A 23,848-nucleotide genomic window follows, 5' to 3' on the forward strand; every position below is an offset into this window, starting at 1 on the left:
CAGAATTGAATCTGACTGGGAACCATGAGGTTGCGGGTTCGATCCCTGGCCTCATTCAGTGGGTTAAGGATCTGGCGTTGCCATGAGCTGTGGTGTAGGTCACAGACGTGGCTCAGATCTTGTGCTGCTGTGGCTGTGGTGTAGGCCGATGGCTACAGCTCCGATTAGACCCCTAGCCTGGGAACTCCCATATGCTGCGGGTGCGGCCCTAGAAAAGGCAAAAAGACAAAGAAAAGAAAAGAAAAGAAAAAATTGGACTCGTGGGTAAGGCCAAAACTCAGTGCTGCTTGTGTTGCAGAAAATCATCCACAAAGGGGACGAGTGCATCTTGAAGGACAATAATGAGCGGAGCAAGTGGTACGTGACCGGCCCGGGCGGCGTGGACATGCTGGTGCCCTCCGTGGGCCTCATCATCCCTCCTCCCAACCCTCTGGCCGTGGACCTCTCCAGCAAGTACGTTGTTGACCTTCCTCCTGCTGTGGCATGAACGTGGGTGGGGAGAAAGAGAGCCAACGCTTATTTAAGACCTTCAGGAGCTCCTGGTGTGGCTCAGCAGGTTAAGAACCCGACTATGATCCATGAGGATGCGGGTTTGATCCCTGGCCTCCCTCAGTGGGTTAAGGATCCAGCTTTACCACAAGGTTCAGCGTAGGGCACAGATGTGGCTTGGATTTGGTGTTGCTGTGGCTGTGGTGTAGGCCAGTGGCTTCAGCTCCAGTTCAGCCCCTATCCTGGGAACTTCCAGATGCCGAGGCTGTGGCCCTAAACAGGAGAAAAAGAAAAGAAAGTATATTCTGGAGTTCCCATTGTGGTTCAGTGGAGTTATCCTAATATAGTGTCCGTGAAGATACAGGTTCAATCTCTGGCCTTGCTCATTGGGTTAAGGATCTGGTATTGCTGTGGTTGGTGGTGTTGGCTGGCAGCTGCAGCTCCGATTTGACCCCTAGCCCAGGAACTTCCATATACTACAGGTGGAGCCCTAAAAAGAAAGAAAGAAACAAATAAACAAAAAGACCTTTAGACGCACTGCTTTTTATTGCTGTCATCTCCTCAGAGGGGTACCTGGTGAAGGTCTCTTTGTGTGGTCTTGAGATTTCATGTTGAAGGGAGTTCCCGTCCTGACTCAGTGGTTAACAAATCCGATTGGGAACCATGAGGTTGTGGGTTCGATCCCTGGCCTCGCTCAGTGTTATTGCCATGAGTGGTGGTGTAGGTCACAGACGCAGCTCAGATCTGGTGTTGCTATGGCTCTGGTGTAGGCCAGAAGCTACAGCTCTGATTAGACCCCTAGCCTGGGAAACCTCCATATGCCGCAGGAGCGGCTCCAGAAAAGGCAAAAAGACAAAAAAAAAAAAAAAAAAGAGAGAGAGAGAGAGAGGGGTTTCATGTTGAAGATACTGGGTTCTTACTAGAGGATAAAGAAGGCCGTCTGACTGTACAGGAAGGCCGGAGGAAATCATTTTGACTAGGTCCTTTAAAGGCACAGCTTTCAAATTCCTTCTTTTAGACAATCAAAGTTTGGCATGTAGCCACAAGTAGAAAAGACCTATTTGGCCGTCAGTTGGTGGAACGTTCACTTGACTGATTGTCCATGGCAGATTCTTTTTTGAAAAAAGCTATTGGAGTATAGTTGATTTACAGTGTGTTAATTTCAGATGTACAGCAAAATGAATCAGTTATACGTATACGTGGTATCCATTTTTTCCCCTTATGGATTATTACAAAATATTGAGTAGATTTCCTGTGTTGTACACAAGGTCTTTGCCAGTTATCTATTCTATGCATATTTTGTATATGCCAGTCCCATCCCCCAATTTATCCCTTCCTGCCATAAGGTTCCCCTTTAGTAACCATAAGTTTGATTTCAAAGTCTGTGAGTTTGTTTCTGTTTTATAATAAGGTCTTTGGTATCTTTTTTATTAGATTCCACATATAAGTGATATCAAATGCCATTTGTCTTTATTTGGCTACTGCACTAGTATGATAATTTCTAGCGATCTATGTTGCTATAAATGACATTATTTCATTCTTTTTTACGGCCGAGTAATATTCCATTGTATATATGTACCACATCTTCTTTATCCAGTCCTCTGTTGATGGACGTTTAGCTTGCTTGGCTGTCATAACTAGTCAAGGCAAGTTCTTCCAAACCTTTTCTGATGAAAATCTCAGGGTAGGGAGATAGTAGTGCAGTGAGCCTGTTTCCAAGCCCCAGCTGACCTTCCGTGACCTAGGGCGTTGCACCTCTCTGTTGCTTAAAAACTAGCTGACAAACAGCGCAGCCACCCAAAATCATATTGTGTTTTTCGGTGATTGCCATGTATCTAAGCCATGTCAGCCCTTGAGCATGTGCTTTTGGGTATTAGTCCAAATCCACTGAAAGAGTGAATGTTTTGAAAATGCTGCTCCGCCAGTTCTCTGTTGGGTTTTCTGTGCTGTCCGGTGAGCGAGGCCAGGTGTGCTGTTTGGTCTGAACTTGGAGAGCGGGGCTAGCGGGTTTTTCCTGTGCTCCTGTTAGGATCGAGCAGTACTACGAAGCCATCCTGGCCCTGTGGAACCAGCTCTACATCAACATGAAGAGCCTGGTGTCCTGGCACTACTGCATGATCGACATCGAGAAGATCAGGGCCATGACCATCGCCAAGGTACGTCCTCGGGACCCCGCGGCTGCCTGGAGGGACCGCCCAGCCGCTCCCGGCCGTGCGTTTCTACCAGGCAGCCCTCGCCGTGCAGCCGATGCTTTTGGATCTCAGCAGGAGTCAGCGGAGGCTTCCTTAGAGGCTCTAGTCCCTCCAACATAGACTGGGAGGAATTCACATGGGGCTGGTTCTGAGATCAACAGAAGTACTAAGCAGAGGTACCTGCTAAGGCGGACGTACCTGTGGGAACGGTGTGTGGTCCTGGGATACTGCGTTCCCATTCTCCTTAGATGCAGTGCAAAGCGAGGTCATAGTTAGTGACTGGGTATCACAGGGTAGAGGTGGGGTAGCGTTTTTGGAAGAACACCCAGAGCATTAGTTACCCTAGATCAGCGGTTTCCAGATTGTGGTCCAAGAATCCCAGGTGAGGCGTCTTTGGGGGATGCAGGGAAGGCAAGATGGAGAGGGGCGAGGATGGGTAAATTTGGGGCTCTCTCGACCCCTTTTCTCTTTTCGGTCAGAGCTGAGGTCTGCTTTATGTTCGGGGCTCCTGATTCATATTTCCTTTGAAGAATACAATTCCACAGGAAGAAGAAATTGACAAGCCACGGCTCTGGCTCTTAGGCGAAAGCTCTAAATCCCCAAAGACCTTTTCCATTGGAGTGGGTCTTTGAGGAGCATCGCCTCAGTCTTGCCCAAGCGTAGTGCATTTCCCCGCAAACTCTTTTTCGGCCACCCCACGGGGCCGTCTGAAACACCCCTACCTGGTTTGCTTCCAGCTGAAGACCATGCGGCAGGAAGATTATATGAAGACAATATCTGACCTTGAGTTGCATTACCAAGAGTTCATCAGAAACAGCCAAGGCTCGGAGATGTTCGGAGATGATGACAAGCGGAAGATGCAGACCCAGTTCACGGACGCCCAGAAGCACTACCAGACCCTGGTCATCCAGCTGCCTGGGCACCCCCAGCACCAGACAGGTTGGTGTGGATCGGTTCTCTCTTTATATCCACCACATGTGTGCAGTTTTAAGATGAAAGTACATAGCTTGCATAAAACCAGCTTCGGAATCACTTCTTTGAAAGAGAATACATCAAAAGTCATTTAGGAGGCGTTCCCATTGCAGCTCAGTGGGTTAAGGACCTGATGTTGTCCCTGGGAGGATGTGGGTTCAACCCCTGGCCCCTCTTAGTGGGTTGAGGATCCGGTATTGCCGCAAACCGCAGCGTCAGTCACAGATGTGGCTTGGATCCGGTGCTGCTGTGGCATAGGTGGGCCGCCGCAGCTCCCACTTGACCCCTGGCCTGGGAGCTTCCATATGCTGCAGGTGTGGCTGCGAACGAAAAGAACATCGTTTAGAGTTCCCACCGCGGCACAGCGGGTTAAGGACCCCGCTTGGGTGCCAGTTCAGTCCCCCACCCTGAAATTTCCATATGCTGTGGGTGCAACTATAAAAAGAAAAAAAAAAGCCATTGAGACACTACCTTTTCAGAATCACATCAGCGTTGGTGCAGCATGGATGTTCGTGGAGGCCTGGCAACCTCCTGGTCAGGAATTCTCTGATTTTTGCGTCTTTTTACAGTAACCACAACTGAAATCACTCATGTTGGTTCCTGCCAAGACGTCAACCATCATCAAGTAATTGAACTCAACAGAGAAACCGATAAGCAGGAAACGTGGATTCTGATGGAGCTCCAGAAGGTTCGCAGGCAGATGGAGCACTGCGAGGGCAGGATGACCCTTAAAAACATCCTTCTGGCCGACCAAGGGTCTTCCCACCACATCACAGTGAAAATAAACGAGCTGAAAGTAGGTACCCGTCTGTAATTTGGCTCGTTTCCAGGTATACTTAGAGTCAACCGTCAACTCAGAAAAAACCTCCTGGGTTAAATATTGAGGGGCGGAGTTTCCATCGTGGCTCAGCAGTAACCCGACTAGTTTCCATGAGGACTCGGATGGATTCCCTGGCCTCAGTCAGTGGGTTGGGGATCCAGTGTTGCCGTGAGCTGCAGTGTAGGCTGGCAGCTGTAGCTCCAGTTCGACCCCTAGCCTGGGAACCTCCGTATGCTCTGGGTGTGGCCCTAAAAAGCAAAAAAAAATGATGGGCAAGATACCTTCATTTTCAAGAAAAGCAACTTCTGGCATGGTTCCGTTCGGTTCCGTTTTTCCTTTCCCAGGCTTCCAGATTAGTAGAAGGCTACCAGGCTGGGGATTAAACCCACTTTGCTATTAGTTTCAGAGTTGCACAGTCAGGCTGCGGTTGTTTATTTTCTGCAATGTACTGCCTTGTAGATTTCAAGGTTTTCATAAACACTAATTCGGCTTCAGCCTGAAACAACCTGCGACGTGGGCTAAGGGTATAGACAGGAAACGGACACGGAGAGAGTTGGTTGAGGGAGGGGGCGAGGAGGCTCCAAGCTGCCGGCAGAGCTGGAACTGCAGCCCAGGTGTGTCGGTGTCAACTTCAGGGGTCTTTTCCGCCCAGCCAGGCCAGGGCCCGGCACTGGAGTGGCCAAGACGGGCCGGCGGGCCTCCCTGAGGACGGGCGTGAAAGGCCAGCTGTGTTGCTTGAATCTTTCACAGTTTGTGGCTCTTTGAGGGCACGTGCTGAGATGGGCAGCATAGGGCTAAATCAGAAGCACTCTCCTTCCTTTTCCGCAGAGCATCCAGAATGATTCTCAAGCCATTGCCGAAGTTCTCAACCAGCTGAAGGACATGCTGGCCAACTTCAGAGGTTCGGAAAAATACTGCTATTTGCAGAACGAGATATTTGGATTGTTTCAGAAACTGGAAAATATCAATGGCGTGACCGATGGTTACTTAAATAGGTAAACAGTCGCCGTGACCTTAGACGTTTGGCTTTTCTCAAGCTTCCTTTTGCCAGACTTCATTTCCTTTATGTGCTGGCGTTGCCTGTGGTTTGTCTTTTCCTTAGAGGCTCACTCTCATTCTCTTGGGCTTCTGAGGGAGGGTCCTGCAGCCTCGATCGTGCCCATCCTACTGTTCCAAAAGCCACTGTCTCTTCCAGCCAAGGCAGCCTCTCAAGGCCAGAACTTCGAATGCCAACAGTCATGCAGCTCGGGGCCTGGATCATGAGAGAGGGAGGGACAGTGTTTTCCTCTGCAGCTTCTCACATGAGCACAATGCATTCTTTTTTTTTTTTTTTTTTTTTTTTTTTTCAGCTTTTTAGGGCAGCACCTGCGGCCTATGGAGGTACCCAGGCTAGGGGTCCAGTGGGAGCTGCAGCTACCAGCCTACGCCACAGCCACAGCCATGCCAGATCTGAGCTGCGTCTGAGACCCACACCACAGCTCATGGCAACGCCAGATCCTTAAGCCACTGAGCGAGGCTAGGGATTGAACCCGCAACCTCATGGCTCCTAGTCGGATTGGTTCCCACTGTGCCACGACGGGAACTCCGTACCATGCATTCTTCCCTGCTCGAATATTGGGCTCTTTGATTAATGGTGGCAAGAGTCCGATGTTCCCAGTCTAATTCTGCCACCGGCAATTTTCTCCGCCTCCCTGGCGCTCGACAGCTTGTGTACAGTGAGGTCCCTGCTGCAGGCCATTCTCCAGACAGAGGACATGCTGAAGGTGTACGAAGCCAGACTCACCGAAGAGGAGACGGTCTGCCTGGATCTGGATAAGGTGGAAGCTTACCGCTGCGGACTGAAGGTAATGGGAAGGATTTCTCAGGTCAGGGGACCTGACCCGGGACTTCTCGGTCCCCAGCTGTCAGGCTTCCCAGGCTGCATTTCGAGGTTTACTGGCTTCCGTTGGCCACGTGTGGTTGACATCAGCCGTTCTCTCTAGAACACCAGAGGTGTTGGCAGGAGCTCCGTGAGAAAGTCGTTGTGCTGAGATTAGTCTGGGGAATGAGGGTGAGACATAGTTAAACTGGTTTCTTTCCTTCTGGGCTTCTCAGAGCCTTGAAGTTGTTAATGTTATTTTATCATTTTTCAAGAATGGAGTAAAGCATAATATTTAGCATTTAGCAAATGAATTGGCAAACTGAATCCTTTTTTGGGGGGTGGGGGCATGCTCGTGGCATGCAGAACGTCCCCAGCCAGGAATCCCGAGCCACAGCAGTGTCCACGCTGGATCCTTAATCCACGGAGCCACCAGGGAACTCCTCAGTCCTTTTTGTGTGTTTGTTTTTTTGGCCACACTCATGGTGGGTGGAAATTCCAAGGCCAGGCATTGAACACAAGCCAACGCAGTGACCCAAACTGCCGCAGGGACAACACCAGATCCTTAACCCACTGTGCTACGTGAAAACTCCCTGAAACCTTTTTTTTTTTTTAAGACGGGTTGCCACCAGCAGCTGCATCACGGGCACAGATATTGGGAAATGCAATCAGGAAATATAATTTCCTTGCAGTACAGCATCCAGTGGCAGATGAGATTAATCAGTACTCATTTTTTCCCTCTGGTGACAGAAAATTAAAAATGACTTGAACTTGAAGAAGTCCTTGCTGGCCACCATGAAGACAGAACTGCAGAAGGCCCAGCAGATCCATTCGCAGACGTCCCAGCAGTATCCCCTGTATGACCTGGACCTGGGCAAGTTCAGCGAAAAAGTCACACAGCTGACAGATCGCTGGCAAAGAATTGATAAGCAGATAGACTACAGGTGTGTCACCTCCTGTCCCCCCTCCTTCATGCTCCCTTCCCATTTGGGCATCCCCGGGATAAGGTCACTCCCCCCGCACCCCCTGCTTTTTAGGGCCACGCCCACGGCATATGGAGGGTCCCAGGCTAGGGGTCTAATCAGAGCTACAGCTGCCGGCCTGCACCACAGCCACAGCAACTCGGGATCCAAGCCGCCCCCGCGACCTACACCACAGCTTATAGCACTGCTGGATCCTGAACCCACTGAGCGAGGCCTGGGATCGAACCTGCGTCCTCATGGATGCTAGTCAGGTTCATTCACCACTGAGCCATGACGGGAACTCCCCAGGGATGGAACCCGCACCTAAGTGGGCTTCTTAACCCACTGTGCCATGCTGGGAACTCCTGTGTTTTTATTGAAAAAAAACTCGCATAAAACATCCCCAGTTTAAACGTGTCGTTCAAGGGTCAACTGTAATCACTTAAAAAAAAAAAAAACAAACCCACTGGTTTTGTTTTGTGTCTAAGACAAGGTAGCAGGTGCTCTCTTTGTGGACTGGCTCTAGGCAGCCTGGTTGGGAAAAGGACAAGAGTACCTCTCAATAGCAAGCTTGCACCAGCCCTCGCCAAGGGCCTGCAGGTTCTATGGGAAGTAGCGGAAACCACTGATCAAGCTCCTTTGTGCCCTGGAAACTTGTTAATGACCATAGATGCTTTGAGGGAGGCTTCTCCAAGAGTTTGTGAAAATTAAGTCTTACATGGAAGAAATGCCTTCCTGCAGATGAAGGTTTGAAAACATCTCCCGAATCCTGCTTGTAGTTGATTTTACTAGCAGTGCTTTTTTTTTTTTTTTTAACTAGCAGTGCTTTTTAAAAAACATCTCTGTTGATACACACTTTACATGCCATACAATTCTCCCACTCAAAAAGTGTGCAATTCTTTTTTTTTTAATGGCCACCCTGCAGCAGGGAGTTCCCGGACCGGGGATTGAATAGGAGCCACAGCTGTAGCAGCACCAGCTCCTTAACCTGCTGTGCCGGACTGGGGCTTGACCCTGAGCCTCTGCAGTGACCGGAGCTGCTGCAGTTGGTTTCTTAACCCACTGTGCCACGGCGGGAACTCATGGTGGTTTTTAATATATTCAGAATGTGTAAAAGGCGCCACAACCGATGTTTAGAACATGTGTCATCACCCTTAAAGGGAAACCCCAGACCCACCGGCAGTCACTCCCCCTTGCCTCCCAACCCTTCAGCTCCAAACAACCTCCATTCTACTCGTGGTCTCTATAGATTTGCTGATTCTGGACATTTCCTATAAGTGGGAACTTACATTCTGGGATCCTTGGTGACTGCTTTTTTCACTGAACGTCATGTGTTCAGGGTTCATCCATGGTGTAGCACTTGTCAGTACTTGACTTTAGTTTTGTTTATTTTTATGACTGCATAATATTCCGTTTTATGATGGTCCCACGTTTTGTGTGTTCTTTCATCCATGGATGGATATTTGGGTTGGTTCCCGTTTTGGGCTCTCATGAGACATGGTGCTACGAGCAGTCCTGTTTAGCATTCCGTGTGGATGGGCGTTCTCAGTCCTCTGGCGCGGGCATCACAGGACACTGCTGCGGCAGCTGGGAGCTGGAGGTGACATACGTGCAGGAGCGAAAGCAATGCTTTAACCCTTGTATTTTCGGTCTCCCCCAGATTATGGGACTTGGAGAAACAAATCAAGCAACTGAGGAATTACCGGGACAACTATCAGGCCTTCTGCAAGTGGCTCTACGATGCCAAACGCCGCCAGGATAACCTGGAATCCATGAAGTTTGGAGATTCCAGCACCGTCCTGCGATTTTTGAATGAGCAGAAGGTATAAGCCAATTTGTCACTGCAGCAGGTTTCACTGGGTTTAAGCTGGATTTTCCTCTGGTTTTCATAGCAGTCCCTGGGTTTGAAAGGATACATTTGTTAAAAAATTTGTTATTGAAGTATGCTGACGTGCCATGTCGTATTAATTTCTGGTGTACAGCAGAGTGATTCAGTTATATGAGTACATATATATATATATATTCTTTTTCATACGCTTTCCATTCCGGGTCATGACAAGATGCTGAACAGAGTTCCCTGTGCTCTGCAGTAGGACCTTCTTTATCCTCTCTGTATGTGCCAGTTGGCATCTGCCAATCCCAACTCCCAATCCTTCCCTCTCCTGCCTCCTCCTCCCCCTTGGCAGCCACAGGTCTGTTCTTTATGTCTGGGAGTCTGTTTCTGTTTTGTAGGTGAGTTCATTTGTATCATATTTTAATTCCATATACATAAGTGATGTATGGTATTTGCCTTTCTCTTTCTGACCTATTTCACTTCGTATGAGAATCTCTAGGTCTGTCCAGGTTGTTGCAAATGGCATTATTTTGGTCTTTTTTTTTTTTTTTTTTTTTTGACTGCGTAGTATTCTATTGTGTGTATGTACTGCATCTTCTTTATCCTTTCATTCATCAAGGAGCATTTAGGTTGTTTCCACGTCTTGGCTATTGTGAGTGGTGCTGCCCTGAACATAGGGATGCATGGATCTTCATGAAATGATATTTAATATTACTAGTCCATTTTGCTTTTTATATTTTTGGCCTCCCCATGGCATATGGAGTTCCCAGGCCAGGGATCAGATCCAACCTATGCCACAACTGCATCAACACTGGATCCTTAACCCACTATGCCGGACCAGGGATCGAACCTGTGTCCCAGGGCTCCAGGGACACAGTGAATTCCACTGCGCCACAGCGTGAATTTCTACTCGTCCATTTTGGGATGCCTAAGTAATACCAGAGGAAAAGCAATTGAGATATTTACAAAGAAACACAAGTATGAACTTAGGAATAATGTTACTGTGATAGGCAAGTATCTTTACAAATAGTACCTTTTAGATAATAAGTGGCAGATCTTCCTTCCCTTTTCTGAACTGAAACCATATGCTCCTCTCTTCAGGTTTCACTGTGAGACTCTGAGTCAGAACGTGTAGCCATAAACTGAGGGAAAAAAATCCAAGCAATCCTGGTTAAAGAGTGAAAGAACTGGAATTCCCGTCGTGCCGCAGTGGTTAACAAATCCAACTAGGAACCATAGGAGGTTGCGGGTTTGATCCCTGGCCTTGCTCAGTGGGTTAGGGATCCGGTGTTGCCTTGAGCTGTGGTGTAGGTTGCAGATGCGGCTCAGATCCCCTCGTTGCTGTGGCTGTGGCGTGGACTGGTGGCTACAGCTCTGATTGGACCCCTAGCCTGGAAACCTCCATATGCCACGGAAGTGGCCCAAGAAATGGCAAAAAGACACCCCCCCCAAAAAAAAGTGAAAGAACTTTTTTTTGGGGGGGGGGCGTCTTTTAAGGCTGCACCTGCAGCATATGGAGATTCCCAGGCTAGGGCTTGAACTGGAGCTGCTGCCGCCAGCCTGCACCACAGCCACAGCCATAGCCACACCAGATCCAAGCTGGCTGTGTCTGCGACCCACACCGGATCATGGCAACACCGGATCCTTAACCCATTGAGCAAGGCTGGGGATTGAACCTGCATCCTCATGGATACGAGTCAGATTTCGTTTCCACTGAGCCACAGCGGGAACTCCACATTTATTTTAAAATACATATACACATTTGTAATGTTTTATAAATGTTTTCTTTTCTGTGTAGAACTTGCACAGTGAAATCAGTGGCAAACGAGACAAGTCAGAAGAAGTACAAAAAATTGCCGAGCTTTGCGCCAATTCAATTAAGGTATGTTGGTTTCACAGAGAATGTCGGTGTTTGAGCAGGAATATCATGACCTGTGTTTGCTTCTGCAGCACATGTATCAAAATTAGAACGATGCGGAAACGATTAGCCTGGCTCTTGTGCAAGGATGCTATGCAGATTCATGACATGTTCCATATTTTTTAAAGAATAGTATTAAATACATTGTTTTCTGACTCATTATAGACTTCTTGGGTGGGCATGGGATGAGGCCTGCATTCAGATTCAGACCCAGGGCAAGAGTTTGAGGACCGCCCTTCAGCTGATTTGAATACACACCTCATCAGATACTAAGAAGGAGTGACCACTCCCAGAAAGGAAGAGGAGGGCTTTTCTAACCCCTACACCCCTTGGGTGACAAAACTGTGGCCCCCTGGATCCTCGGGGCAGCGCTTCTGTGCCTGCCTTCTTGCGTCTCTCGCAAGGGTCATATCTTAAGAAAATAAAGTAAAATCAAAAAATAAAGACTATAGACTTCTCGAGGACAGCGATTATGGCTTTTGTATATTCTTGCCTGAACCAGCCATAAACGCTTACCCATTAGCTTGAATTCAATACGCATTGGCAATATCTATGAGAATGGGCTGGTCTTCATTTTTCAGACAGGTGGCGTGTGCAGAAATCCCCGCTTAGCATATAAATGTGTGTTACCTGGTTTGATAATGTGCTATGATGTCTGGACACTCGTAGCACATGATAGCCTTTGGGGCTGCATGTTAGAAAACCGTGGGATTGTCGCGGTCATGACGCCTTTGACGTCAGGTAAGTATGTTTTTCTGAATCGTCATTATTCTGCAGGATTATGAACTGCAGCTGGCATCATACAGCTCCGGACTGGAAACTCTCCTGAACATACCCATCAAGAGAACCATGGTTCAGTCTCCTTCGGGGGTGATTCTTCAAGAGGTATGGAGATACGCCAGTACACCTGCCCGTCCCTCTGCATCATCTTTTTCCTGTCGTCCCTATACTCCCTGAATTCATGTCTTGCTACAGGGTGTCCACTCAAAAAAGTTTAATAGGAGGTTATCTGCTCTCATGTGAGTCATCGATATGAGATACATTTCAGGAAATGACCAGTGAGAAATCTGTGTCTGTTGTTCATATATTAGAGCCTTTGCAGACACTGGGCTTAAATTCTGGGTTTAGTGAGGGCGACATTTAAAACGTGGAAAATATCTAGTCAATTTCTAGAAGCCAACTTCTCAAATGTGTCAGAGAACAGTACCTGGCAGATGATTTAGGGGGAACACCCTGGGATGATAAGGAGGAAATGCAGGGCTTTTAGCCCTTTGTTTTGCTGTATTTTTCCCTTTTGGAATTAGCCCGCATGAACAAAGAGCATTCACTCTTTAAATTATCATATCACTTGGAGTTCTCGTGGCTCAGCTGTGAGTGAGCCCAACTAGCACATCCCTGAGGATGGATTAAGGATCCGGCATTGCCGTGAACTGTGGTGTAGGTCGCAGATGTGGCTCGGATCCCAAGTTGTTGTGGCTGTGGTGTAGGTCTGCGGCTGCAGCTCTGATTCGACCCCTAGCCTGGAAACCTCCAGATGCTGGGGGTGTGGCCCTAAAAAGACAAAAAGACCAAAAAAAAAAAAAGAAATTATAATATCATTACTGGATTGTTTTAGAAAACAAAATTGGTCAGCTTGCATATAGGGCTTCTTTTGAATGCAGTAGCATTTATTTTTTCCTTTTGCTTCTTTTCCCCAAGGCCGCAGACATTCATGCTCGGTACATAGAACTTCTCACAAGATCTGGAGACTATTACAGATTCTTAAGTGAGATGCTGAAGAGTTTGGAAGATCTGAAGGTAACATACTTGCCTTACTTCCTTGAAGGATTAAAAAAGGAAATAGAACTTTATTATTGCTGCCTGCTGAGAGCATATGAATAAGGACCTACTCACTAGTAAAACTGTGTCTCCTCTAGACAGTATAATATAGCTTGTTCATAAGTCAGTGAATGAACTTAGGTAATACTTGCAAAATTATAGCTACTTTACCTTGCCAAAACCCCCCATAATTTTATGTAATGTTTGGCCAAGGAATTTGCTTCGTTTCTTTGTGTTAAATGAAGGTGAAGGAGTTCCTGTTGTGGCTCAGTGGGTTAAGAACCCACCGTGGTCTCTCTGAGGATGCAGGTTCAATCCTGGATCTCACTTGGTGGGTTAAGGATCTGGCGCTGCCGTGACTGTGGTGTAGGCCGGCAGCTGCAGCTCCAATCCGACCCCTAGCCTGGGAACTTCCATATGCTGCAGGTGTGGCTGTAAAAATAACATAAAAATAAAGAAATAAGCAAGTAAATGAAGGAGAAGATCATCCTGGCCTGGCGGGATTTGGGTTTTTTCCTGTCAAGTGGTGGTTTCATTTATTCTCCACTTCTAATACTTGAATTAAGGATCTACGGAAACTTTATACCTAGAAATAAAGGAAACATAATTTTGGAAATTGTAAGCTTTTGGTCTTGGGAGAAAATCTCTCATTTAAAGATGAGGAAGCTGGAATTTCCGTCGTGGCTCAGTGGTTAACGAATCCTATTAGGAACCATGAGGTTGTGGGTTCGATCCCTGGCCTTGCTCCGTGGGTTAAGGATCCAACGTTGCCGTGAGCTGTGGTGTAGGTCTCGGGCGCGGCTCGTATCCTGTGTTGCTGTGGCTCTGGCGTAGGCTGGCGGCCACAGCTCCAATTCGACCCCTAGCCTGGGAACCTCCATATGCCCCAGGAGCGGCCCTAGAAAAGGCAAAAAGACAAAAAATAAATACATAAATAAAGATGAGGAAGCTAATAAGACTCCAAGATGATCAATCACGTACTAAGGTCATACAAGCAGTTGACGGAAGAATGATGACAAGAATACAGATTTCTTGAATTTTCATCTAGAAGCTTTTACCTTATCACCCTTTATATATCTGCTTGAGTGTGTCTGTAGGGGTGTGTGTGTGTGTGTGTGTTTGTGTGTATAGGTGTGCAGCAAGAAATAAGAAAGCCCTTTGGTCTGGGGGAGGGAAAGCACTGCTCCTTTCTTCTGATGTCCAGTGTTTCTCTTTCAATATCCTTTCTGATTTTGCTCCCGCAGCTGAAAAATACCAAGATCGAAGTTTTGGAAGAGGAGCTCCGGCTGGCCCGGGATGCCAACTCCGAAAACTGCAATAAGAACAAGTTCCTGGACCAGAACCTGCAGAAATACCAGGCGGAGTGCTCCCAGTTCAAGGCCAAGCTCGTGAGCCTGGAGGAGCTGAAGCGGCAGGCGGAGCTGGATGGCAAGGCGGCCAAGCAAAACCTAGACAAGTGCTACGGCCAAATCAAAGAGCTCAACGAGAAGATCACCCGACTGACGTACGAGATCGAGGACGAAAAGCGGAGGAGGAAGGCCGTGGAAGACCGCTTCGACCAGCAGAAGAACGACTACGACCAGCTGCAGAAGGCGAGGCAGTGCGAGAAGGAGAGCCTGGGCTGGCAGAAGATAGAGTCGGAGAAAGCCATCCAGGAGAAGGAGTACGAGATAGAGAGGTTGAGGGTTCTGCTGCAGGAGGAGGGCGCCCGCAAGAGAGAGTATGAGAATGAGCTGGCAAAGGTAAGAAACCACTATAATGAGGAGATGAGTAATTTAAGGAACAAGTACGAAACAGAGATAAACGTCACAAAGACCACCATCAAGGAGCTCTCCCTGCAGAGAGAGGACGATGCCAAGAGCCTCCGCGGCCAGCTGGACCGACTCTCGAGGGAGAACCGCGACCTGAAGGATGAGATCGTGCGGCTCAACGACAGCCTCCTGCAGACCACGGAGCAGCGGCGGCGGGCCCAAGAGGACGCCCTGCAGCAGAAGGCCTGCGGCTCCGAGATGCTGCAGAAGAAGCAGCAGCTGGAGGTAGAGCTCAAGCAGGTCATCCAGCAGCGCTCCGAGGACAACGCCCGGCACAAGCAGTCCCTGGAGGAGGCGGCCAGGACCATCCAGGACAAGAATAAGGAGATCGAGAGACTCAAGGCGGAGTTTCAGGAGGAGGCCAAGCGCCGCCGGGAATACGAGAGTGAACTGGCCAAGGTAAGGAGCAGTTACGACGAGGAGATCATTAGCCTAAAGAACCAGTTCGAGACGGAGATCAACATCACCAAGACCACCATCCACCAGCTGACCCTGCAGAAGGAGGAGGACACCAGCGGCTACCGCGCCCAGATAGACGGCCTCACCCGGGAAAACCGCAGCCTCTCGGAGGAGGTCAAGCGGCTGAAGAACAGCCTCGCCCAGACCACCGAGAGCCTGCGGAGGGTCGAAGAGAACGTCCAGCAGCAGAAGGCCACGGGCTTGGAGATGTCCCAGCGGAAGCAGCAGCTGGAGGTCGAGCTGAGGCAGGTCACGCAGATGCGGATGGAGGAGAGTGCCCGGTACAAGCAGTCCCTGGATGAGGCCGCCAAGACCATCCAGGACAAAAACAGGGAGATTGAGAGGTTAAAGCAGCTGGTGGAGACGGAAGCCAAGGAGCGCAAGTGCCTGGAGGAGGAAAACGCTCAGCTGCAGCGGGCCCACGGTGACCTGCAGAAAGCCCACGGCAGCGCCACGGAGACCATCAGCAAGCTGAAGGTGCAGGAGCAGGAGCTGCTGCGCCTGAGGATGGACTACGAGCGGGTGTCCCAGGAGAGGGCCGCCAGGGACCAGGACATCGCCCGCTTCCAGAGCTCCCTCAAGGAGCTGCAGGTGCAGAAGCAGAAGGCAGAGGAGGAGCTGGCGCGGCTGAAGAGGGCCGCCTCCGAAGACTCCTCCAAGAGGAAGAAGCTGGAGGAGGAGCTGGAGGCCATGCGGAGGTCCCTGAAGGAGCAGGCCGTCAAGGTCACCAGCCTGACCCAGCAGCTGGAGCAGGCGTCCATCAGCAAGAAGCGGAGCGAGGACGAGCTGCGGCAGCAGCGGGACGTGCTGGAGGGCCAGCTGCGGGAGAAGCAGAGGACCCAGGACGAGCTGCGCAGGCTGGCCTCCGAGGTGGAGGCCCTGCGGCGGCAGCTGCTGCAGGAGCAGGAGAACCTCAAGCAGGCGCACATGCGCAGCGAGCACTTCCAGAAGGCCATCGAGGACAAGAGCAGGAGCCTGAACGAGAGCAAGATCGAAATCGAGAGGCTGCAGTCGCTGACCGAGAACCTGACCAAGGAGCACTTGATGCTGGAGGAGGAGCTGCGGAACCTGCGCCTGGAGTACGACGACTTCCGGCGGGGCCACAGCGAGGTCGACCACGGCAAAAACGCCACCATCTCCGAGCTCCGCAGCCAGCTGCAGATCAGCAACAACCGCACCCTGGAGCTGCAGGGCCTGATTAATGATTTACAGAGAGAGAGGGAAAATTTGAGACAGGAAATTGAGAAATTCCAAAAGCAGGCGTTAGAGGTATTCACAAATATTTGATCGCAGCTTCCTTGTGTCTCGACTAACCTGCTCCGCCCGCGTCCTCTAACCCGAGCCGTGCTCTTCTCCGCCGGGGCTGGTGCCTGCCAGACGGCTAACTTTTCTTTCGGTTGCTGTGCCACTCTCTGTCCTGATCCTGACACTGCTTTGGGATAGTTTCAGCGCTACTTGCCTGTCTCTTCTGTCACTGTCACTGCATCAAGTGCCCCTCTGGGTGTAACCCGTGCTTGGCTCTGCTTCGAGAATTCTCTCCGGGGTGTGACATCTGAGATCACTGGCTCTCAATGTTCCACTCTTGTCTAGAAGACGGCCTGGCTCTACCTTTGTGGGCTGTGACCCGAGTTTGTAATTGAAATTTTCCCTAGTAAAAGCCACATCAAAGGGGTATTTCTGTGCAGTTTGAAAAGCACTTTTTCCTGCTTGCTTCCATGATTTTTCTGTCTGCATTATCCTGTGCTCTCTTTTGATCATGGGCCTAATATGTTTCTTTCTGTTTGGCTTTCCTGCTTTTCATCTCTAATTAAACCACTGAACTTCTTTAACTGCTAGAGTTTGACTTCTGTGCACAATATTTGTGTGGGGCTGGGAGTGGGGTGTGTATATGTCTGTAGATGTGTATTGCTTTGTCGCAGAGCTGAAACAGATGTAGGTATAGCAGGTGTGAAAACCTGCAACAAAACTCTCCATATTTGCTCGTTTCCTTCTATGGAAAAATAATAGTAAGTATAGAAGCCCTTTATCAAAGTGGTAGCACATACCTACAGAATTTTTGTCATGAGCTTGTAAGATAACACAAAAACAGTCCATCCAAGGAAAACAGAGAAAGGGCAGATAAATGAACATGTTGTAGAAAAATATTTAGAAATAAAGGTTAAACGAGGATAATCCTACGTGACGATCGAATCATTGGTTTTTCTTTTTTTTCCCCCATTTTGTTTTGTTTACCTTCTAGGCATCTAATCGGATTCAGGAATCAAAGAGTCAATGCACGCAGGTGGTGCAGGAGAGAGAGAGCCTTCTGGTGAAAATCAAAGTTCTGGAGCAAGACAAGGCCAGGCTGCAGAGGCTGGAGGAGGAGCTGAACCGCGCCAAAGCGACCCTGGAGGCAGAAAGCCGGCTGAAACAGCGCCTGGAGTGTGAGAAACAGCAGATCCAGAATGACCTGAACCAGTGGAAGACGCAGTATTCCCGCAAGGAGGAGGCTATCCGGAAGATCGAGTCCGAGAGAGAGAAGAGCGAGCGAGAGAAGAACACCTTGCGGAGCGAGATCGAGAGGCTCCAGGCGGAGATCAGGCGGATCGAGGAGCGGTGCCGGCGGAAGCTGGAGGACTCCAGCAGGGAGACGCAGTCCCAGCTGGAGACGGAGCGCTGCCGGCTCCAGCGGGAAATCGACAAGCTCAAGCAGCGGCCCTACGGGTCCCACCGCGAGACCCAGACGGAGTGCGAGTGGGCCGTCGACTCCTCCAAGCTGGTGTTCGACGGACTGAGGAAGAAGGTGACGGCGATGCAGCTCTTCGAGTGCCAGCTGATCGACAAAACGACGCTGGACAAGCTGCTGAAGGGGAAGAAGTCCGTGGAGGAGGTTGCTTCTGAAATCCAGCCTTTCCTTCGGGGCGCGGGGGCCATCGCCGGGGCGTCCGCCTCCCCGAAGGACAAGTACTCTTTGGTGGAGGCCAAGCGAAAGAAGCTGATCACCCCGGAGTCCACGGTCATGCTTCTGGAGGCCCAGGCAGCCACGGGCGGCATCATCGACCCCCACAGGAACGAGAAGCTGACCGTGGACAGCGCCATCGCCCGGGACCTCATCGACTTCGATGACCGTCAGCAGATATACACCGCGGAGAAAGCCGTCACTGGCTTCGATGACCCGTTCTCGGGCAAGACGGTGTCTGTGTCGGAGGCCATCAAGAAAAACCTGATTGATCGGGAAACCGGCTTGCGACTGCTGGAGGCCCAGATCGCTTCCGGGGGGGTGGTGGACCCCGTGAACAGCGTCTTCTTGCCCAAGGACGTGGCCTTGGCTCGTGGGCTGATTGACAGAGATCTGTATCGGTCCCTGAACGACCCCCGGGACGGCCAGAAGAACTTCGTGGATCCCGTCACCAAAAAGAAGGTCAGCTACATGCAGCTGAGGGAGCGGTGCCGGATCGAACCCCACACCGGTCTGCTCCTGCTGTCCGTCCAGAAGAGAAGTATGTCCTTCCAAGGGATCAGACAGCCCGTCACCGTCTCTGAGCTGGTCGACTCTGGTATATTGAGACCCTCCACTGTCAATGAACTGGAATCAGGTCAGATCTCTTACGACGAGGTGGGGGAGAGAATTAAGGACTTCCTCCAGGGTTCAAGCTGCATCGCAGGCATCTACAACGAGACCACGAAACAGAAGCTCGGCATCTATGAGGCCATGAAGATTGGCTTGGTCCGACCCGGTACTGCCCTGGAGCTGCTGGAAGCCCAGGCGGCCACTGGCTTCATCGTGGATCCTGTTAGCAACTTGAGGTTGCCGGTGGAGGAAGCCTACAAGAGAGGGCTGGTGGGTATCGAGTTCAAGGAGAAGCTCCTGTCTGCAGAGCGAGCTGTCACCGGGTACAATGACCCCGAAACGGGAAACATCATCTCCTTGTTCCAAGCCATGAACAAGGAGCTCATCGAAAAGGGCCACGGCATCCGCCTGCTGGAGGCGCAGATCGCCACCGGCGGCATCATCGACCCGAAGGAGAGCCACCGCCTGCCGGTCGACATAGCGTACAAGAGGGGCTACTTCAACGAGGAGCTCAGCGAGATTCTCTCGGATCCAAGCGACGACACAAAAGGCTTCTTTGACCCGAACACCGAAGAAAACCTGACCTACCTGCAGCTGAAAGAAAGATGCATCAAGGACGAGGCAACCGGGCTCTGCCTCCTGCCCCTGAAAGAAAAGAAGAAACAGGTGCAGACGTCACAAAAGAACACCCTCCGGAAGCGCAGGGTGGTCATAGTTGACCCCGAAACCAACAAGGAGATGTCTGTCCAGGAGGCCTACAAGAAGGGCCTCATAGATTACGAGACCTTCAAAGAACTGTGTGAGCAGGAGTGCGAGTGGGAAGAGATAACCATCACTGGCTCGGACGGCTCCACCCGGGTGGTCCTGGTGGACAGGAAGACGGGCAGCCAGTACGACATTCAAGACGCCATCGACAAGGGCTTCATCGACAGGAAGTTCTTTGACCAGTACCGATCCGGCAGCCTGAGCCTCACTCAGTTCGCTGACATGATCTCCTGGAAGAATGGTGTCACCAGCACTGGCGGCGGTGGCGGCACCGGGGGTAGCGTCAGCGATGATGTGTTCAGCACCTCCCGACACGAGGCCGTCAGCAAGATCGCCACCATCGCCAGCGCCCGGAATTTAACCATCCGGAGTAGCTCTCTGTCCGACCCCCTGGAGGAGTGGAGCCCCATCGCAGCCATCTTCGACACGGAAAACCTGGAGAAGATCTCCGTCACGGAGGGCATAGAGCGGGGCATCGTGGACAGCATCACCGGGCAGAGGCTCCTGGAGGCCCAGGCCTGCACGGGCGGCATCATCCACCCAACCACGGGGCAGAAGCTGTCCCTTCAGGACGCGGTCGCCCAGGGCGTCATCGACCAGGATATGGCCACCCGGCTGAAGCCTGCTCAGAAAGCCTTCATCGGCTTCGAGGGGGTGAAGGGGAAGAAGAAGATGTCAGCGGCGGAGGCGGTGAAAGAGAAATGGCTCCCCTACGAGGCGGGCCAGCGCTTCCTGGAGTTCCAGTATCTCACCGGGGGCCTGGTGGACCCCGAAGTGAACGGGCGGATAAGCACCGAAGAAGCCATCAGAAAGGGGTTCATCGACGGCCGGGCAGCTCAGAGGCTGCAAGACACCAGCAGCTACGCCAAGATCCTGACCTGCCCCAAAACCAAGCTGAAAATCTCCTACAAGGATGCCATAAATCGCTCCATGGTGGAAGACATCACGGGCCTGCGCCTGCTGGAGGCCGCCTCCGTGTCGTCCAAGGGCCTCCCCAGCCCTTATAACGTGTCCTCGGCCCCGGGCTCCCGCTCCGGCTCCCGCTCTGGCTCCCGCTCTGGTTCTCGCTCGGGTTCCCGCAGCGGGTCCCGGAGAGGAAGCTTCGACGCCACGAGCAATTCTTCCTACTCTTACTCCTACTCCTTTAGCAGCAGCTCCATCGGGCACTAGGAGGAGCCAGCTGGCAACGGTTGCTAGACCTTGGCTTTCGTTTCTATGAGTTTTCACTTTACTAAATAATAAAAGAAAAATCTCATGGTTGCAGGATAGCGATAGAACTTCCCATGCTTCAGCAAACCTAGCCGTGGCCGGAATCCAGCAGGCAAGGCTGATCTGGCCTTTTATCTTCTTAGCGCGCCCTAACTAAAGTCATGCACTGGATGTAGTGTACGCAAAGCCGTGGTCAGCTGTAAGGATCGCACAAATCGAATCTAGAGTTGGTTTCTTCTCTTCCGTGTTTAGATTTTTGATGCGTCTTCTTGAACTTCTTTTGGCCTGTGATACAGGTTTCTGTCCTTGGAGATCATGAGCAAGTTCACCGTTGATAGTGTAGCGGTCATTCTCTTTCTCGCCTCTTTCCATTTTTCTGTATTAGGAGAAAATTCCCCGACTCCCCCTCCCCCCAAAAAAATTCCCCCTCAAACCCCAGCATTTTGGAATGAATCTCCTTGAATCCTATTACCCACATAACTCTGAAGTGTACCTGTTTGGTTTGGTATTAATTTGACTGTATGTGCCTCACGGCAGCAGTCTTTGCTTTGCTTCGAAAGTTTTCTGTGTATTCAGCTTGTCATTTTCTATGTCCTTGAAAAAGGTGTCTTTATGAAGTTTGCTATTCTGGCAATAAACTTTTAGACATTTGATGTGTTTGTGTTTTGATTTAATCATGTGTTCATCCACACAAGGACATTTAGCAGAAGCTTTTTTTTTCTTTAAATTCTAAAATGGGTCTAAAACCGTTTACTAAGTACCTAGTAAGAAACTGTGTTGGTTCTGTTCCTGTTAGAAGTTGGTCTTCTGAAGTTAGCTTTTTCAACCTTTCTGTACCAGATAGGGTCCTTGAAAAGATGCCTCTGCAAAGAGGCCAGGCCAGAGGTCAATCCCCAATTCTCGTTTGTTCTGGACAGTGAGTAGTCTGGGCACAAGCCACCATTATACCCTTTAAAAAACATGGAAATGGTGGAAGTTCCCGTTGTGGCTCTGCGGTAATGAACCCAACTAGTATCCATGAAGATGCAGGTTTGATCCCTGGCCTTGCTCAGTGGGTTAAGGATCTGGCGTTGCCGTGAGTTGTGGTGTATAGGTTGAAGATGTGCCTTGGATCCTGCGTTGCTGTGGCTGTGGTGTAGGCCAGCAGCTAGACCTCTGATTCGACTCCCTAGCCTGGGAACTTCCATGTGCTGCAGGTGTGGCCCTAAAAAGCAAATCAGACAAACAAAAAACAAACCATGGACATGGCTAAGATTCCATTTTGAATATCCTCAAACCACAGGTTGCTTTTTCATCCCCGAAGAGTAAAGAATTGTCTTTGAATCTATGAAACTGATTCCTGAAAAGTTCCTGGCTTTCTTTTGAAGGACAATGAAATAGAAGCCTGTTCTTTGGCTCAAAGAAAACTTTTGAAATTCCAACATTTGTTAGGAAATTAATATGACTTTACTGAATGCCTAGTATGTCCAGTCCTGGGCTAGGTCCATTGAGGATTCCAGGGAATGTGAAAAGACTCTGACTTTCAGGCATTTGTAGTTTGGGTGGGGACAGAAGACACACGTAACCCAATTTTTCTTTTTTTGCTTTTTAGGGCACCACTCGTGGCATATGGAAGCTCCCAGGCTAAGGGTCGAATCGGAGCTACAGCTCCCAGCGTACACTACAGCAATGCCAGATCCGAGCCACGTCTGCAACCTACACCACAGCTCACGGCAACACCAGATCCTTAACCCACTGAGCGAGGCCAGAGATTGAACCTGCAACCTCATGGTTCCTAGTCGGTTTCCTTTCCGCATGTAACACAATTCACGGAACAACTTTCAGATGTCAGCAGTGTGTGTTAATACAATCAAACACATTTTGTAGTGCAGTGGAAAAGAGGGGGGGAAATCATGCTAATTTTTAGTAGAAAAAAGATCCTACTCAAGATAATCACATTATTGGGGACGTTGTGCTTAGGGTGAAAACAACATTCATTTCCTCCTTATCCCACCTCTTTTTCTTCTTGCCCCCCCTCCCACGTTGGAGGACTTGTAGTTAAGTTTTCCTTCATTGAATATTGAATTCTGTATGCCACGGATTGTGCCAGAAGCTATGGATCTCATGGTAGAAATACCTGGTGCCAAAGCAGCCCTTGTAATATAAATGGAAGGGAAGTTTTTGCTAAGTGCCAAGCTGAAGGACATAAAGGAGGGTCCTTTTACACCAGAGCTGGGAGGCTGCATTAGCTCGGACTGCTGTGCAAATACCACGGGCCGCATGGCTTAAAGAAACATTCCTCTTCTAAGAGTTCTGCAGGCTAGATGTCCAAGGTGCCATCTGGGTTGGTTTCCTGTGAGGGCTCTCTTCCTGGCTGCCAGGCAGTGAGGGTTACCGAAGGTAACCTGCTGTCTCTTCCTCAACTTGCAAGGATACCAGTTCTGTCACATGAGGGCCCCGACCTTAATCAGCTCTGTATAGGTCCTATGTGCAAATAGTCACACAGGGGTTGGGGCTTCCGCATATGAATTTTGGGGGAACAGAGTTCGGCCCATAATGGAGTCCTTACCTAGAACAGGGATCAGGTGACCTCTTCAAGGCAGGGGTCACTGAACAGACTGACATGGACCCAGGTAAAGGTGTTCACGTTTAAACGGTACAGCCCTTCACGCTGCTGCCAAAGTTGTCCTTCGGCTCTGAGATCAGAGGCCTTTGTCCTGGAGAGAAGACATCCTTGACCTGGGCTGAGTTTTGACCTGGTTCACAGGCACACCCACGGAAAAGGGAACTATATATGTCATTCTCAATGACAGTCATTACTTCACACCCCAAAATTATCTCATTTCCCAGGGGCCTTGGCCAACTATGTAAGTGCAAATAAATCCCAAGGATGCTGTGGGCAGAGGATGAATAACCACACATCCCCACGTAGGCTGTTGACAAAAACTTCCTCCACAGTTTCTTTGTTGGAAACAAGTACAAAGGAAAGCAACAATTTGGCATCTGGCTTGAAAAAAAATAAAAACAAAAAATAACATAAGAGGGATTAGACTCTGGGCGTTAAAACCATTTGGGGGGAAAAAGGGCTGATTCCCAAAGGGTCTTGGGTAGGAAATAGACAAGGTAAACCCATCAATAAGAATTAGGGTGGGAATGGCGTATGGAGTAATGAATTTCAAAATTAATTGGGGTTCCCTTGTGCAGTAGGTTAA

The 23,848-nt window shown here is 49.9% G+C and overlaps 1 protein-coding gene across 2 annotated transcripts in view; it reads left to right on the top strand.

The window, feature by feature from the left end:
* The window catches only part of DSP (desmoplakin), a 52,978-nt gene extending 31,668 nt beyond the window's left edge, over positions 1–21,310 (top strand). Inside the window, exons 12-24 of one of the 2 annotated variants that reach the window (XM_021100158.1) lie at positions 299–453; positions 2,519–2,645; positions 3,419–3,620; positions 4,223–4,449; positions 5,302–5,468; positions 6,179–6,317; positions 7,082–7,275; positions 8,954–9,116; positions 10,926–11,009; positions 11,823–11,930; positions 12,744–12,842; positions 14,108–14,605; positions 17,373–21,310. In XM_021100158.1, coding sequence (XP_020955817.1) covers positions 299–453; positions 2,519–2,645; positions 3,419–3,620; positions 4,223–4,449; positions 5,302–5,468; positions 6,179–6,317; positions 7,082–7,275; positions 8,954–9,116; positions 10,926–11,009; positions 11,823–11,930; positions 12,744–12,842; positions 14,108–14,605; positions 17,373–20,618 — 5,409 coding nt within the window. In that variant the 3' untranslated portion in view covers positions 20,619–21,310. Of the gene's footprint in view, positions 1–298; positions 454–2,518; positions 2,646–3,418; positions 3,621–4,222; positions 4,450–5,301; positions 5,469–6,178; positions 6,318–7,081; positions 7,276–8,953; positions 9,117–10,925; positions 11,010–11,822; positions 11,931–12,743; positions 12,843–14,107; positions 16,403–17,372 lie in introns of both variants that reach the window. The other variant, XM_003128168.4, reaches the window with a different exon arrangement.

This window comes from Sus scrofa, chromosome 7 (genome assembly GCF_000003025.6).
Source record: "Sus scrofa isolate TJ Tabasco breed Duroc chromosome 7, Sscrofa11.1, whole genome shotgun sequence".
Taxonomy (NCBI): Eukaryota; Metazoa; Chordata; class Mammalia; order Artiodactyla; family Suidae; genus Sus; species Sus scrofa.